The sequence below is a fragment of the Python bivittatus genome, unplaced genomic scaffold (assembly GCF_059951505.1).
Source record: "Python bivittatus isolate LINGU-HERP-01145 unplaced genomic scaffold, Pbiv_v1 ctg000580_np1212, whole genome shotgun sequence".
Lineage (NCBI taxonomy): Eukaryota > Metazoa > Chordata > Lepidosauria > Squamata > Pythonidae > Python > Python bivittatus.
The window spans coordinates 16,258,187-16,271,869 of record NW_028277087.1 but is presented as its reverse complement, the minus strand read 5'-3'; the positions used below and the strand labels follow the sequence as shown (position 1 = coordinate 16,271,869).

General features: G+C 44.1%; 1 protein-coding gene across 3 annotated transcripts in view; it reads left to right on the top strand.

Annotated features, from left to right (window-relative positions):
• The first annotated feature begins 7,961 nt into the window (after positions 1-7,961).
• PTGER2 (prostaglandin E receptor 2) overlaps positions 7,962-13,683 on the top strand; it is a 56,347-nt gene continuing 50,625 nt past the window's right edge. For all 3 annotated transcript variants that reach the window (XM_088149671.1, XM_088149672.1, XM_088149669.1), the window contains exon 1: positions 7,962-9,295. In XM_088149671.1, the coding sequence (XP_088005797.1) occupies positions 8,339-9,295 (957 nt within the window). In that variant the 5' untranslated portion in view covers positions 7,962-8,338. The remainder of the gene's footprint in view (positions 9,296-13,683) is intronic.

Sequence of the window (13,683 nt, the reverse complement as noted above, 5' to 3'; positions counted from 1 at the left end):
CATACATACGTGGACTACATGGAGCTGCCCTTGAATACCACTGGGAAGCTAACGCTAGTCCAGAATGCAGTGGCACAGGCAGTGGTGGGTGTGTCATGTTATGCCCATGTGACATCCCTGCTTCTTGAGCTGCACTGGTTGCCAGTTGGCTTCCAGGTGCAATTCAAAGTGCTGGTTATCACTTATAAAGCTCTATGCGGCATAGGGCCTGGTTACCTGAGGAACCATCTATCTCTGATCAACCTAGTAAGATCAAGCAGGTGGGCACCCTCCAGATTCCTTCAAGCAAACAATGACATTTGTCATGACCTAGCCAGCATGCTTTCTCTGTTGCAACACCTGTCCTGTGGAACAGCATCCCCTTAAAGATTTATATGTTCCGCAAGTTGGTTTTTTAAAAAGTTATTATTATATTTATTTGATTTAGGTGCTGACCAACTCCAGATCCGCTCGGCCGGAGGCGGGGGAGAGCTGTTAAAAATGTGGCTCTGCTTCCAAGCCTGGGGTTAGGGTGAACATCAAGTTTCTATTCGTTTTTTGTTGGTTTAGGGTATGTTTTGCTGTTGTCAGCATAGTGAAACAATGGAACTAAGATTAAATATAAAGAAAATCAATTAATGACAACAGGTTCAACAACCAGCCTTAGAACTGACAATGAAGATATTGAAGTGGTGGATAGCTTCTGCCTTTTAGGATCAACCATCAATGGTAAAGGAATCAGCAGTCAAGAAATATGCACAGATTAGTACTTGGTAGAGCAGCCATGAAGGGCTTGGAAGAGATATTCAGATGTTGGGATGTGTTGGGAATTCTGTATGCATTGCTTTTCCCTGTCCCAGTCTATGGGAGCAAAAGTGGGAAGAAGCAGGGTAGAAAAAGTATTGTGTTTTGGAATTTTGGTGTTGGAGAAGACTTCTGAGAATACCATGGACAGCCAAGAAAACAAAAAATTGGATCATTGAACAAATCAACCTAGAGTTCTCACTCAAGATAAAAATGACCAGGTTCAAATTATCCTGCTTTGGATATATTATGCAAAGACCTAGCTCCCTGGAGAAATCTATCATGGTGGGAAAGGTGGGAAGAAAGAAAAAAGGATGACTAGGAGCAAAAGCAATTGGTGCACCATTGGAAAAACTGAAGCACCTGGTTGGGAACAGACATCATGGAGAAAATCGATGTGTCACTGAGAGTCAACAGTGACTTGATAGCACATAATCAAACAGATCCTATTTGGTGGTGGTGATGTATTCTTGAACCACTTTTGCAGTGTCGGGAATCCCCAGCACAGCCAGTGCCAGTACTAGATGGACCAATGATCTTAACTTGTAACCAGCATCTTTCAGTTCTTGTGGTATTTTGTTGCATAATAATCCAGGATGGTCAACTGATGGTTAGGAAATTTCTGTATATTGTTGAAAGCTATGTCATCATCACTACCCAAATTTGGAAACAAAATTCTTCTCCAGCTGACAGAGAGAGGTAGATGTCTGTGTGTGTGAAAGAGAGAGAGAGAGAGAGATAACTAGCGAGAGAGAGGTGCACACAAACAGTGTTAGTTTTAGAAGAGATGAGGGTGGGAATACTAAGGCTGTGCATTTCACAGCTAGAGAGCAGAAAAGAGATTTGCTGCTGAATGGAGAACAAAATCCATTTCTCACCTATGGCTTAATATGCCACCAGCCTTCTTAATGTCATGAAAAGAACTGCTGCCATAAATTTGGCTATCTGTATTGCCACATCATTCTCTGCATAGCATCATGTTAACCAAAGGTGTTGCTTTCATGGGTTAGTACGCCAATAGTTTCAGTTGGATGATTGATCAATGCCTAGCTAATGGCATGGCTGGTATAGTCTGCCTTCTCTGTCCTCCACCCCAATGCCATCTCCTTTTCCTTGACACTGTTACCTGCATGTGGAAATATATTCTAAAATCAGAGTGCTGTATGCTTAACAATGGAGTAGGTACAACTGACATAATGTAATTCTGTAATTCCGCTATTTCGATTACATTTCCTCTTAGCATGGGAATTAGTGGAGAAACACATATGATTCAAGATCAGTGTGAATATATGATTTCCAACACAATATTATATAATAGCTTAATAAGACATTAGCAACTAAGAGCATGGTCGTTTTCCAATTTAATTCCTTTCAGTTTTGCTGGCTGGGGATGATGAGAATTGAGGCCTCATATATCATGCATGATAATCCCAGAAGAAAATCCAGTTTACTACCACAGATAGGTACCTATTCTGGTAGCAATACTAATATTTATTAGAAATGTTATTTATTAACTCTCCATAAACCTGTGTCCAGAGCATATTCTGGGTGATTACTTTAACCATTACAAACGAACACTGAAGGGAAAGTTGGATAACTGAGGAATGGTGGAAATGTGGTATGTGGGACAATTAATATTCTGTCCTTAGATACATGATGCTGAAATGCATATTAGGTAGTGCAGGCAACTGAAACTGCCCAATGACCCTGGAGGGGAAGGAGACAGATAACAAAAACCAGGTTATTGTCTTTTCTGTGATGTGAAGCGAGTCAGTATATGGGTACAGTAACAGACATTATTTATGTTAGAAGTTGAAAGGGCAGGCTTGGAGCCTCCTTAGAAATGCAGAGGGTAGAGGTGCTGGGTCAGCCCAACGTAGGGTCACTCCATGTTGTTATTGGATCCTACATTCCTGCAGTAAACGTTGTGCTGTAAATCCTATGTTATCATTTTAGAGGGTATATAACCTGTAACCTTGTGGGTTTTGGGGCTCTCCTGTGTTTCTCTGAGGAGGAGCCTAGCGATCACTATAGTTGTGTGTGCCAATAGATGCAATATAGTTGTTGCATTTATCTCCCAATGCTTTGGTTCCTTATGTAAGTGAGCATTTTCCTTAAAACAATCAGACATAGTTGGCAGGATCAGAAGGTCAAGAGCTGGGGCAATTCACTGTGTTTGGTGAGCTGCTGCCATTTTTGTAGATTCATAGTCTCTGCCTTTGCCCTTTTCTCCTCTCTGATCCCAAACCTATTTGGAGATATTTGATTAGGATTTAGGTAGTGGAGAGGTTTCAGGAGGTGCAAGTCTGAGTGAGTTGTGACTCTAAATGGCAAGTTGCAAGGGGGTTCCTGCCATATGACTCTGCAGGAGTGAGTAATGGACAGTGAGGGGGTTGAAGCCAGTATAAGAGAAAAATAAAACAAGGGATGACAGGATGATAGTTGTTGCCTTGTTTATCTGCTTCTCACTGATTGTGGTTTTGTCTCTTCCTCTCAGCTGCACTCATTTGCAGAGCTGGGGAAGATTTCCCCGTGACATCCGCACCATGAAACACAAAGGGGATGATAGTTGATTCCCGTGTCTCACAGGGCTGTAAGAGGTTGTATGTGTGGGTTTTAAGCAAGATGCCTTTTCCACTTGTATCTGTACCTATATAAATTTTCACCACTGACCTGAGCTGCCCCTAAGGTTTCCTAGTCCCACCCAGCAAGGGGAGGAGAGATTGTTTCTCAATGATCCCTCTGCCCAGAAAGCAAAGGGGACATTAATTTAGGGGTGTGGACTTCCTGCTAAGTAGTACTCTAATGTTGGCCACTTCTGTTAACAATAAAACTTCCACGAATAAATAAATAAGGAAAGAACAAGAGTGATGACTGAAGCTACCCCACTGATCTGAAGGAAAGGGTGTGTTCACATTTCCTGAACAACCCCCAACTGATCATCTGATCTTGTCTCTCTGAAAAGGGACACTGGAGCTGTAGCTTTAATCTTGTGGTGGTGGTGGGATCCTTTCAGTTTAAGCAGGAAAAACTGGTTATTTTCCAGAATGCAAAGGATCAGCATAGGGCTGTTTAAATAATGGGCTGGGAACGAGATTAAGACCAGTGCTGTGTAATCAAAGAAGAATACCAGGATTGCAAACAGTATGTAAACAGCAGTTGAGAAAGGATCCCTGATCTGTGTCAGACACACAGATATGACACAATATCTGAGAATACAAAAGATACGTCATCGTGACAGAATAGGAGAATTGGTTGGGCTGGACTGGACTAGAACTGCCCTAATCCCTAATCAGCTTGGGGTGGCTAGTGATAATGGAGGCTGTTGTCCAATAGAACAGGAGAGGTAAAAGATATATCAAATGAGGAAGTAAACTGAAAAAGGCAAAGTGCATGTATTGCACTAAATTATTTACTGAATAAAACCTAACTTCCTGTATTCATGTAACATGCTGTAGTCAGTTTTATTATGAAGTTGCTAAAACATGCAAACAATAGACCTTATAGGATCCAACAGTGGGGCTTCCAGCCTTGTTTAGGGCTGATCCAAATATATTTTCTGCTCTCGGTTATTTATTTATTCCCAGTTAACCTCCATTCAAAATACTAATTCTATGAGCAGCATAAGCCAGAGCCAATATGGATAACCCTGACCATTTTTAATTCCAATAAATGTATTGCATAATTAGGCTCCACCATCAGTGATATTAATTAAATACTATTTCCATATTCTTTGGTGTCATCATTTTCTTTGGTACCATCTTTAATGTAACAGCACAGCAAGCTCAATTCTTCCCGTTCTTTATCCTGCAAACAACCCTCATTTGTTGCTATTGTTTTGTCCAGAGTTTCTCAACCTTGGCAATTTTAAGATGTGTGGACTTCAACTCCCAGAATTCCCCAGCCAACTTCTGGGAGTTGAAGTCCACACATCTTAAAGTTTTTATTTATTTATTTATTTATTTATTTATTTATTTATTTATTAAATTTCTCACCCGCCCATTTCCCCCCAATGGGGGAACTCTGGGCGACTCACAACAAACATTAAAAACATAGATATATACAAATACATAAAACATCAGTTAAAAGCATTACTAAAAAGGGGAAGGAGAGTCCAAGAAAATGAAAAATCTGAGGCTGAAGACAGGAGGCCTCTATGGGGCTAGCCATCCCCATGCTTGAGGTATTCCCTTCCCACCCCAGGCCAAGTGGCAGAACCAGGTTGCCAAGGTTGAGAAGTTCACACATCTTAAAAGTTGCCATGGTTGAGGAACACTGGTTTAGTCATTCAGGCAGTCCTGACTCTTTGTGACCCAATGGACATAATTTCACTAGGATTGTCTGTCAGTAAGTACTTCTTTGAGTTCTTGCAAACACTGACTTCTATCATCAGTGAATACTCATACCTGTATCCAAATCCAGCAATAGAAAATAGTTTTCATCATACTTCGGGCAGATTGATAGATATTTTTAGAGAGTTTTCAAGCATCTTCCAGGTTTTTAAAAACTGAAACTTTTGAACTTCAAAAATATTCAAGGATGTTCTTTAGGGAGGTGGCTTCGAAATGCCCCAAAGGTTAGCCAATCAGCTCTGTAGCTAATCTGAAGAAAGTGAATACTATTCCACAGCAATTTGATTACTCTAATTTTGTAGATAAGTTACATAGCTCACCTTTCCCCAATATATTCAGGAATCTGGCTGGGAGTACTTAGAATCATAGCCTCAATGTATCTGAAACTGACCAGGTTGCAAAAGTCTGACATCACTGAAGAAGGTCCCCAGAAATAATGTACTTCTCATGGAAGCCAGGCCTGGTGTCTCTTCATCTCCACAAATTTATTTTCTTTTGAAAGGTCAGGAACTTTTAATTCAGGGCCCATTAACCAGAGAAGACAGTAGTCCCTTCATATCTCTGGATGAGCCCAAGTCGATTTCAGTTACATTTTAAATTAGTCGTAACAGCAGCAGCAGCAAATTTCTCTCCCATCTGTCTCCACTTCTTAAGTCTGCTTATGTGAAGTTCCCAGATATTTTCCCTTCCAACCCTAAACTTAAAAGTTCCCTTAGCATTATGCTGAGCTTCACTCCTAGTGACTTCATGGGCACATGCCAGAAAAAAAGGTGTGACCAGGGCATGTTTGTTCCAGATTTTCTACCATGGATGCAAAAGTAATTTGAAGATTATTTTTAGTATGAAATTGATACACGTGGGAAGGATTAAGAAGCCTTTCCACCAGACCACAACTTGAGGCTGCACCTGCAGTGGCTGCAATACATGAATTAAATCAGAGTCCTTGTCATGAGGACTTTATGGGTTCATGGGACATGACTCAACTCTTTCACCAAGACATCTCTTGTGACTTTTTCTTCTTCTTTATCAGCACAGCAGGCAAGATTAAGGAACTTGTTTCATTTTCAGAAATGAAAAGCACGCTCTTTCTAGTGAATATGTAAGATATGAACATAATCTCTCCCCTCAGCCCTTCAGCTTGACACAAAAGCCATCTGCAATTAGTAGAATTGTCCCTATTCCACCTCTTCCTCCTTCACTGGATCTTCTCCAGAATCTCTGCTCCCTTCCATTTCAAGAGTCTTATCTCAGGCTTTCCTGAAACCAATAACCAATCTTCAACAGAGTATCCATGTTGCTTTGCAGCCATTCTTTCTCCTCGTTTTTCTTCCCAGAAGTCATTCCTTTAAGTCTCACAATTTCTCCTTCTCCTCATGAGCACAACAGCAGCCTCTTTTCCTACGGGACAATATTTTATTCCCAGGTTCTGCTATCAGCTAAAAAGAGTGTGTCTGGCTGTATGTATTTGTGTCAAGGTAACCAAGATCCATCTCCCCCACCCCATCTCAGTGAGTTATAATGCAGCAGATCTGAAGGGCACCAGATTGAGGAAGCATAAAATAAAATAAACTCTAAAAATAATTAAACCACATCAGTTATGAAGTTATTCTTAGCAATCTCTTCTAACATGTTCCAAAGAGTCCTCTTTCTTCTTTCCTCCCTCTTTCACTCTGCTCTTTACATTCAAATTGGAGGAAAAAAATAAAGCCCTCTTCCATTCTCAAAACGGAGAGCTCTAGTAACAGTCCCCAAGTGCCAGTTTGGTGTAATGGTTAAGGTACCAGACTAGAAACCAGGAGACTGTGTGTTCTAGTCCTGTCTTAGGCACAAAGCTTGCTGAGTGACTTTGGGCCAGTCTCTCTCTCTCTCAGCCCTAGGAAGGAGGCCATGGCAAACCACATCCAAAATCTTGCCAAGAAAACTGCAGGGACTTGTCCAGGCAGTCGCCAGGAAGCAACACTGATTTGAAAGCATCCCCCCCCCACCCAAAAAACAATGTTGCAGTCCCAGTTCTAGTAATTACTTGGCATTAAATGCCATTGTCAGGTCTTGCTGCTCACTGTCAAGAACCACACTACACAGTCCTTAGGAGCCAGAAAGCCTCTTAGCATAACCCAAACAGCACCAGTAGCTACTTCAGAAAAAAAAAAGTTATATAACAAAGGACCAGCAACTGGTAGTTTCAGCAAGGGGAAAAGAATGAGACATTTTGTCCCACATTAGAGCTTTGAAAGAGAAATAATAACCTCACATTAATTCTCCTGTCCCAAACACATTTGGAGAATGTAAGAAAGCAGGGAGGGAGGGAAGTCTGGGTTCCCCTGCCCAGGCCCCTAGTGCCAGTGCCAACCGAGGGCTTGGGAATCATCCTTGGCCACAGAGGTATCCACAGGGTACCGTAAAAAAAAGTCAACAGGGCATCCATGACCACGTCGTTGAAGCTCTGCCTGTGTTTTATGTGTGATGCATGTAAACAGACAGATTGCACTATTGATTGCACTATTGTGGCTGGTTAGTCAATTCAGTCTACCCTACCTGACCTGAGGTAGTCAAGTTTCTTTGATAGTTCTGTTCACTTACAGATCCTTGTTCTACAGGACATGGTGGAACAGTTTTCTAAACACTCACAGAGGCACCTTGTTCTGGATCACGTTACAAACTTATTTCCTACATTCCTGGTGATCCTGTGCAAAGGGCATGCTAGAGTCAGGAGTCACACCAAATGTTTTCAGAAAGAAAAGGAGGGGACCAGCAAATAGAGGACACACCTTTTACCTGATTCAGCATGGAGCTCTTCTCGGTTCACACAGGGCCAGAGAAATCAGATTTATCTCTGTAACGAAAAAAGACGAATGAGTTCAAACCTGCACTTCTGTGCAGCTGTGCCACCAACTGGGAGGGGGGATGCATCTGAGAGGCAAACTCAGCTCTGTTCTAATGTGTGGAATGGTTCCACTTTCAAAGATTTCGTCTGATTCTGGACAAGAGAACGTGAGAAAGTTCTTCATTCCGAAGTAGAGGGAATCTCCTCCCTGCGCCCTCGGGATGGCAGCTGCTTGCGGGGAGGCGCAAGGGCAACGACGGCTCCTCCGAAGTCTGGCAGCGATGTCGGGGGCGGGCGGGAGGTGGTGCCTAATCTTCGGCCGCCCGCCGACCTCCTTTCCCTTTCGACTGAGGAGAATCGGCTCCGACAGCGCACCGCGATGATGGACGAGGCGGGCCGAGGGAGCACGCGGCCGACCCCGCTCCCCTGCAACAAGGGCCAGGAAGCGACGCTTTCGCCGACCTCGGGCGACGGCCCGGCCATCTCGGCCGTCATGTTCACGGCCGGCGTGCTCGGCAACCTGACGGCGCTGGTGCTGCTGCTGCTGGCGCGGCGCCGTCGGCTGGCGCGGCGGGAGCGCCTGGTGCCTTTCCACGTGCTGCTGATGGCGCTGGTGTTGACAGACCTGCTGGGCACTTGCCTGCTCAGCCCAGTGGTCCTGGCGGCCTACGGGCGAGAGCGCACGCTGAAGGAGCTGGCCGCGGACGGGCGCGTCTGCGACTACTTCGCCTTCTCCATGAGCTTCTTTGGCCTGGCCACCATGGGCTGCCTGGGCGCCATGGCGCTGGAGCGCAGCCTGGCCATGGGCGCGCCTTACCTGTACGAGCGGCTGCTGAGCGGGCGGCCCCCGGCGCTGCTGCTGGGAGCCCTGCCCGTCCTCTACGCCCTGGCCGCCGCCTTCTGCGCCCTACCGCTGCTGGGCTTCGGCTGCTACGTGGAGTACTGGCCGGGCACGTGGTGCTTCATCCAGATGCGCTCGGAGGGCAGAGCAGACGCCTTCGCGCTGCTCTACGCTTCGGTGCTGCTGCTGCTCATCCTGGCTGTCCTGCTGGGCAACCTGGTCGTCATGGTCAGCCTCTGCCGCATGTACCTGAGACGCGCGCACGCCCACCGGTGCTGCGTGTACCTGAGGCGCGCGCACACCCACCGGCCCGCCGCCGCCGCCTGCCGCTGCCCCGCGTTGAGCGCTCAGCAGCGGCCGTGCCGCCAGCCGGAGTCTCCCGGGGAGCGAGCGCCGGGCGCCCGGGGACCGGTCTCCATGTCCGAGGAGCTGGACCACCTCATTCTGCTGTCCATCATGACCATCATCTTCGCCGTGTGCTCCCTGCCTTTTACGGTGAGTCCCGGCGGAGCTCGAGCAGAGCTGGAGCTGGAGCTGAACCTGAAGCCGCGGCCCGGCCTGCGGCCCGAGTGACTCCTGCCGAAAAGCAGCAGGAAGGAGCCTAGAGCAGCTTTTCTCTACCTGGCGCCCTTTGGATGTCCTGGGCTACATCCACCTTTACCATCCTATCAAGGATGAATGGAGCTGTAGTCCAGCACATCTGAAGAGTGCTGGGTGGAGAAGAAGAAGACCACCCCGCTTTGGCGCTTTGTTTTGGCTTCACGCAGTGAAAAAAGGAAGCCCTGGAGTTGAGCTCAGCTCCTGATGACTGCTGTAGAGGGGATCAGCCCTGCCATGTTCTTGACAGCACCGCAGAAGTGATTTGCTGTTGCCTCCTCTGGGGAAAATGTTCAGTTTCCCAGTGATCCAAGAAGTAAGGTGCCCAACACTAATTAGTTTCCGAGACAAGAGAAGTACAGCCTGGTGCTGCCACCTGGCCAATCTTGTTTTGTAAAGCTATACAAGGTCCAACTGTTTAATACTTTGATAGGAAACCACTAGAAAATATTGGGGATATCGTTTGGCATGCAAGTTGAAAATGTGCACTAGCGGGAAATAATTTTTGTATCATTGCCAAGGAAACTACACAGATGCTCCACATATTTACCAAGGCCAACTTAAGGGACACTCCAACTTTTTAAAATCACCAGTAATTCAACACTGAGCCAGCTCTTAGGAGAGACCACAGCTCTGCAATAGAATGTCATTTTTTAAGGAGACCCTCCAGTAAAACTGGTTAAATTAGGCAAGCAGGCAGGTGATGGAGAAGAGATGTGTCCAAGAGCGAGCAAGGGCCAAAGCATTTCAACCCAACCCATATCTGAGTTCCAAGAGAGCCTTTACTTATTTGGTGATATCCTCTTCCAAATATGTTGGACATCAGTGACAGTCATCTCCTTATCAATGTGGCCAGTGGTCATCCTGACTGGGTGTGATGGGAATCCCCATGACCAGGGTATGTACAGGTGATGAGAGCTGTTATCAACACACCTGCAGCACAAGAGGGCTAAATTGTGCATTTGGGGGCTAAATAGCCTGCCCATAATAGGGCATTTTATTGGGTTCTTAGGTAGCCAAGGTATGCAGAACCAATCCTGAACTGAAATATCAGAAGTGGACGTTAGAGATGGGACTTGGCTGTGCAGATTCTGGGAGAACAATGCAAGTGGGATGGGAGGTTGAATGGGTGCTCCTGTCACTGATCTAAAGGTATAGTGAATGATCTTAGGCTATGTTTGCATGACATAGTTACCCATGGTTAATTGAATAATGGTTTAAGCAATTAACTCAATTTTATGGGTACGCATGACATGCTGAATCATAAACCACAGAAAGGCCTGGTTAAAATGTGGTAACTAGTTTATGGTACAGTGTGTGCAGGTGCAGGGGCATTCACAGTGATGATCACTGGCTTCAAAATTGTGGGTGCAACTGGATGATTGAAGCCCTGCAGCTTCAGCATGCAAGCAACATGTGTTAAAAAGTGGGGGGTCTTTGCCCAATTGAGATTGCCATTTTGAAGCTGGTGACCACCATAGCAGATGCTCTTAGAGGTGATGTCAGCCCTTCAAGGTAGATCAGGTGAGGAAACAGACACCACAATACTAGAACGCTAATGATATAGGTTATAATAACAGAATCTTGAAAGCCTGACAGCATTACTCCGTCTCTCCCTCTGATACCAAAAAGAGCCAAAGCGGGGCATCTTTTAATTACTTTCTCATGCCTTCCTGTTTTCCTCTGCTAAGTTCATGTTTTTACAACAATGGTTGCATATTTTCTTCAAGGCCGTCTCCAAACTCCTCTATAGGTGAACATGACTTTAATTGTGAAGAGGCGACAGAAGCATTTGAAATGTGGAAGTGTCTTGTCATTTCTTCTATATTTGCAGTTGAGAGAAAAGCTAGTTTCTAGAATGTTGATCAGAAAACCTTGGTGTGCGATTAGACCCTGGGTCAGTTTTCAGCAACCATATACCTTTCAGAGGTGTCAAACTACAAAAACAAAACATCCTCCAACTGTCACCTATAAAGTAGGGAAAGCCACTTTATTCAGTATGCATAATCCTTCTTGCAATGACTGTTCAATACAAGGAACAAAATAAGTCTTCTTAACTTACGTGACGATGAACATTGCTCAGGCAATTTTCCTTTCCCCATTCAATGAACTCCATAAAAATTGGATTACAATTTCCATATAGCCAGGTAGTAACACCTGCCTAATCTTGGTTAATCTTGAAAATCTAAACAGCAAAAACCAATTAGTACTTGGATGAGAGACTACCAGGAAACAACAGAGCTGTAGACTAAACTGGGAAGTCAAAACACCACAGAAGAAAGAAAGAGTAAATCCTGTCTTAGTCGCTAAGAAGACTACATGTCCACAAAATCACCAGGAATTGAGCACAACTCAAGGGAATCTCTCTACCTCTTTGTCACTATAGTGATTGGCCATGTTGGCTAGTGATGATGGAAGGTGTTACCAGACTTCTAAACAGCACCAGGTTGGCAAGGGCAGACCTAAAGTTTCATTTGACTTAAATGCTCCTAAAACAGGATGTTTTTAAAATCACTATAAAATGGGAATAGATGGGACAAAATATCTGTAATGTTGCTGAGACAAACAGGGAGGTGGGGTAACTGAGAGAGACACCCATCATTCAGTATAAAACACCTATTTTGCATGCAAAAGGTCCCAAGTTTAGTTCCTGGCCTTTCCAATGGAAAGCAGGGGTGGACAATTCCCAAGCTGCATGCAGCTTGCAGAACCCAAGAACATGCTACTAGGATGAAAAAGGGCCGATTTTCCCAAAAGTAATCTTTCTACTTTAAAAAAAAAAAAGGAGTTCAAAATTAAGATCTCTCCTTATATGAGAGCCTGGACAGCTGTTAGCATCAGAGTAGGGTACACTTGACCAGATGATCAAACACTTGGACCTGGTCAAACGCCACTTCCAAGATTTAGAATGTAAAAATGAGACTCAGTCAATGAGCCCCCCCACAGTACTACCACCCATCCATCCCACTTTCTGGCTTGTTTCATATGCTCAAGGCAGCTGGCAACAAGCAAACCATCCGAAAAATGCAATGAAAAATAAAGCATTTCAATGACTCTTAGGATGACTTTTAAATGATTCTCAGTGAATTTAATGGGACCTCCTTTCAAGTAAATATGCAACAAGCATTGCCGTTTTTCTGTTTCTGTTTTATTGCATAACATGATAAACCCAAATGGTATCAAAACAGTAGAGTTCCCAGAGGTTTGCAAACCACACAGCAACCAGATTTTTTGAAACAATTGTTATTAGAAGGCCACACGTCTAAAACATAGCAAAAAATGTTGAGTCAACATACATTACTGTATGAGCTTCCTTTCTTCTGCTGGATGATGTGGCTATGTTTATAGAGGTCTACATCACAGCTGACGTTCAGTCAACTGACAAAGGGTTCATCCTTGTGCATGCTGGATTGATAGGAATGAAACAGATTCTCAGAGGAGAGATCTGTCAGCCAGGATTCAGCAGTATTGGCCTTGCTTGTTTGCTTTTGTGAATCCACCCATGAACCAGGCTGTTGTGGTTCTTTAACTAACCATGACTTAAAGGAAAGGCTAGCTTCGAGCAACATTTGAATTAAACCAATGCATTTCTGGGTTCTTATTTAAACTACTGTCAAAGCCAAGATGATGGAAGCTTTAATCTGGTTTAGCAGAGAGAGGTTTGGGGTAGGAAATTGTTTTATAGCTAGAAAGCATATGGTGAGAGGATTGCTTGGTTTGGGGTTTTATTTTATTACTTTTTGTCATCCAAGGGCCACAAAGGTTGAGGTGTACTGATAAACTGATGTCTTTGAAGAAAGCAAGGCAGGAATTTAATCAATCCTTTTTTAAGGAGCATTGACAAGGTTTTAAATATGAAATACAGGGGTTTTTTTCCCCTTACTTTCTAAAAATATAGAAAATAATTCTACCTATTTTCAACATGTTGCCAACTTTCAGCAGCATGACATTGGGGGCACTGTAGGCCACAAAGAAGAAGCTGGAGACCCCATGGCTCCTGGGCCTTGGGGTGCCTGTTGCTGTTTTGGAGTCCTTCCATTTTTTTACAATTACATTTTATTGTACCTTTTTCCCCATGATGGCATTCAGAGTGTTACCTATCAAGTTAGAAGAATGTCTCCCTTCCAGATCCTAGCTGTTGTTGGGGTCGACTAAGCATTCTATAACCCAGGTTTATCTTTCAATTTGTTCATTCATATTTGCTAATCCAGGATGAACTCAAGACAAAATATACTTTAGATGAAGTGTCATATACAATTTAACTATTTTTTTAAATGTAAAGTTTA